The sequence below is a fragment of the Etheostoma spectabile genome, chromosome 3, assembly GCF_008692095.1.
Source record: "Etheostoma spectabile isolate EspeVRDwgs_2016 chromosome 3, UIUC_Espe_1.0, whole genome shotgun sequence".
NCBI classification, from domain to species: domain Eukaryota; kingdom Metazoa; phylum Chordata; class Actinopteri; order Perciformes; family Percidae; genus Etheostoma; species Etheostoma spectabile.
The window spans coordinates 13,211,188-13,215,107 of record NC_045735.1 but is presented as its reverse complement, the minus strand read 5'-3'; the positions used below and the strand labels follow the sequence as shown (position 1 = coordinate 13,215,107).

The following is a 3,920-nucleotide window of genomic DNA, read 5'->3' as shown; positions in this document are numbered from 1 at the left end:
TTTAAAGGGCGTGAGCACCCACGGAGGGAAAAAGAAATCAGAGATTTGAAATTGTGCAACCGACAGCCTTTTCAAGACATTTGAGAAGGAAGGAGTGGTATCATGCAAGAGTTTTGGATAATGTTCAGCTTGTGCAGCTTTACCTATACTAAACATACAATGACTGAGGAAGCCTAGTGACGAGACCATAGCAACCAGTTCATATGTTGCTTATTACCCAGTGTGCTTTGTTGAATTTAGTTTTTAAAGTAATGCAGGGAGTGTGCATTTAGTTGCCATGCTTAGTGTATTTCTACAACAATGTTAGTGAGTTAATCTACTGAAATGGCCACCATAACAGTGGAATGTGATGTGTAAGATGTGAAAGCAGAAGTTAAATCATGTACACCATGGTTTTTTAAAAGAAAAGTGTACTGTACATCTTTGCCAAGCACAAACCAGAACAGAAGGCATCAATAAATTGTTGGGGAGGGTCATGCCTTTTTTTCATCAATCATTTGGAGGGTCATAGAAAAATGTATTGCTGGTGAAGGGAGGGTCAAGTCTGTTTTGACTAAAGAACCCAAAACTTCTCCGGTAGCCCCTTAAATAAAGAACAAACAGTCCCTAAGGAAAGATAAAATATATCCCAGTGGGAATATTTGGTCTTTAATAACAAAATAATTATTAAAAATGGGAATAGTCAAAGTATTTTTTTTTTAGCAAGTACTGCGTTAAACTTTACCTGCCAAAATGTCTGGCAACAATAACAAGTTCATCAAACATGTATGTGCACTACATAAAGCTCACCTGGTTAGGTGGGGTGTTCTTGTTGAGGTGTAGGGAGGGGGCCGACTCTCCCAGCAGGGATTTGAGTGGTCTAACCTCCGGGGTGCTGCTGGTGCTGCTGTTTGAGGAGCCAGAGATGGAAGCATGGACAGATGCCACCACCTTGGCCTGCTCAGGAGGAACGTACCTAAGAAATTACATGCATTACATTACATGCTACTGGCTAATTGGCCAATATAATTATATTTGAGATAAACTGACATATCTAGGGATTTCAAAAATAATGGTATTACAGCCTTTTGTAAAAATAAAGCATTATGAAACCCAAAATGTGATAACAGGAAAAGTTTATATGGGTGCAGACAGGCCATGTGTTACAGGAGAATGGCCTATGTGAAGTAAAAAACCCTGTCTGCTGCAAATGGTGGCAGGTTCAGACATGCCCCACTCATCACTCCCATTTTGGCCAGACTTCAGAGACTAACTCTCAGGGTGTTTTCACAATAATAGTTTGTTTGCACTGGTCAAAATCAGTATGTAAACTTGGAGCGATTTCCTTTTGGTTTGGTTTAAACATCTTTAACTGTCAGTTTAGAGGATTAAACCGAATTAAAGGAGACAGGTGTAAAAGCATCTTCTGATAACAGAAGCACTACTACCTTAACTAATAAGTGTAAAAATCTACTGGTTGTCTATTAGGCGCATGGTCTAAATGAATATCTGAGTATCCAGAAAAATAACTATTTTTGTGTTAATGAGGTCTCTCAGTTTTGTATGGAAACAGTCTAGCTGCATAAACAAACAGTATTACTCAATTAATATTTACTTTTGATAACTAATCCATAATTTGCAATTATCAAAAGGAAAGGCACTTGTTTGTCTGCCATTAGTTTTGTCTGAAAAAATTATATTATTATATATAAATTAGTCATCACACCCAACGATCACAATGCACCAGTAACAACTATGCTAAACCCTATTCATATTTGGACAAAATGAAACATACAACTTCATGTAACAACTAATTCTTGCCCATAAAGCTGCTCGACTGCAATGACTTAAATTGTGTGCATTTAAGGCTAACTGCTATGAGCTGCCTATGAAACATTCCAAGCCAGAGAAGAAAAACAAAAAAAATGCTACATGTCTGCGCAGTGCACATTCCCAGAGATTGTTCATATCTTGCACGCAGTCCGCTTGTAAAACTGAATTACCATCTCTTCTTCTCGTATTTCTCTTGAAGGAACTCCTTGACCTTCTGTGGTTCTCTGAAGTCTGGTATTGAGGAGGTTCTGTCATCATAAAGGCCAAGCCAGATCCGTTTACATACCTGGAACAACCAGGGAAACAGAACAAATGGTAGAACATTTCTGTAGCACACACAGCTACACATGAGTGCAAGCTTGTCAACCTTCACAATTAGCCATTGCATTGTTAGGCCAAAGTAAAAAGGCATGGGTAAACATTGTGATGATTTAGTTAATAATCCTTAACCCATAAAGTGCATGTCAAGTTCAAAAGAGCGTTTATGGTGTGGAAATGGAACTATGTGCAAATTTGACCAAGTCTATTGCATATAACTGTTCATTTATGTTATGCACTGCATAGACAAACATCTACATGAACCGGCCCATCTTTTGAAACACAGGTTAAACATAGTTGCTTGGTTTAAAAAACAGTCTTACCTTTCTCTGGCCTAGGGTTTTGGATAGCATTCCTAAAGTATTTGCCTAATCCTATAAAGGGAGATTTATAGGCTTGCATGTGTGCACTCAGTATAGGGTGCTGCATTGTAAATAAAGCTATGGTGTTGCAAGAGGCAGTGTGGCTCTTAAGTTGTACATGAGCTTTTGCTGCTGCGGTTTCTTTAGCTGAACTCATAGTGTATGCAAGCTCACTTTATTTTTAAAATCAGTAGGATTTATGAAATTGCAGGCGCTGAAAATAAGATTTTGTGTCAAGTGCTCTTCGTGGAAAGACAAAAAGCAACTTGACAGCAGAGGTATTTATAAAGCAGCCTTGAAGGATGTATGCATCAGCTCCAACCTTGAACCTCCTGCATGTCTGCCTGCTCTGTCACTATGTTACAGCTTTTAATAGGCTGTGCTTCCCAGGTGGCATTGCTCTATTTTATACTCTGTTTACCCAAAATGGATCACTCATAATGATGCACTGGCTCCTTTGTGCAATCTAACCATATATATTATTTGACATTTTATTTAACTACTCATTCTGTTGGTACTAACGTCATAAAAATATCATATCATGCAATGATGACATTTATCAATTCATGATATTTCTGTTAAATGTTTTTTTCAAATAAAAAAAAAAAGAGGCCAGTAATACTGCATTGGCCTTAAAGTCTGTCTGACCAGAAAATGTTAGGGCAAAACTGGTACTGTTAGAAACAAATCTGCCAAATGAATAAATAAAAAAAACAAGTATTTGTCAACATTATGCATTAAATGTTTTGGTAAAAGAGTAAGTCATTGAAATTTACTGTAGCTTTTAATGAAAAAGTTTAAATTAAAAACACTATGTTAGCAAGGAATTGCTGAGGTGCAGTGTTGCATAGATGTGGGGGAACCTCTTTCACATTACATAGTCATTGGATTCAACATTAATATGAAACATTGACTAAAACAGATTTAAAATATGAACACTATGTGTTGCATTAGTGGAGTTATGGCTTTCTTCTGTAAAATAATATTGTATGGAGCCTAAACATCAAAATAAAATAGCTATAGTCATAATACTGTGATACAAAAAAAATTTGCCCAAATGTCATTATAATTTTGCTATAATAATATTGAAGTACCATGCATTTTCTATTTTTTTATATATTGTTTTGAAGGGCCAAAATACTTTCATGATGAATTAAGACGACGTGCAGATTCTCACAAGGCAGTGGAAAAGTTGACCTCAACCATAAAAACTGTGACAGAACAGACAGTCTACCTCATTGCCATGTTTTTGTAGAAACTCGATTTCCTGTTGCGTGAAGGTTGTCATGGAGATGGACTTGACTCTGTGGGGGGGATTCAGTCCTCGTCTGTAGGTGGAGAAATAGAAACGGGTCAATTTAATTTGAAGACACGGTACATGACAACCTCATTTAATTAGGTGTGTGTGTGTGTGTGTGTGTGTGTGTG

The 3,920-nt window shown here is 37.1% G+C and overlaps 1 protein-coding gene and 1 long non-coding RNA gene across 12 annotated transcripts in view; one reads left to right on the top strand and one right to left on the bottom strand.

Moving 5' to 3' along the window:
- Positions 1 to 3,920, top strand: part of LOC116686404 (uncharacterized) — a 27,237-nt gene that overhangs the window by 16,151 nt on the left and 7,166 nt on the right. The gene's annotated exons all lie outside the window — the stretch shown is intronic.
- The window catches only part of agfg1a (ArfGAP with FG repeats 1a), a 22,249-nt gene that overhangs the window by 11,960 nt on the left and 6,369 nt on the right, over positions 1 to 3,920 (bottom strand). For all 11 annotated transcript variants that reach the window (XM_032511275.1, XM_032511281.1, XM_032511303.1 and 8 more), the window contains exons 2-4: positions 3,727 to 3,820; positions 1,983 to 2,098; positions 790 to 955 (exon numbers count right to left, since the gene is read on the bottom strand). In XM_032511275.1, the coding sequence (XP_032367166.1) occupies positions 790 to 955; positions 1,983 to 2,098; positions 3,727 to 3,820 (376 nt within the window). The remainder of the gene's footprint in view (positions 1 to 789; positions 956 to 1,982; positions 2,099 to 3,726; positions 3,821 to 3,920) is intronic.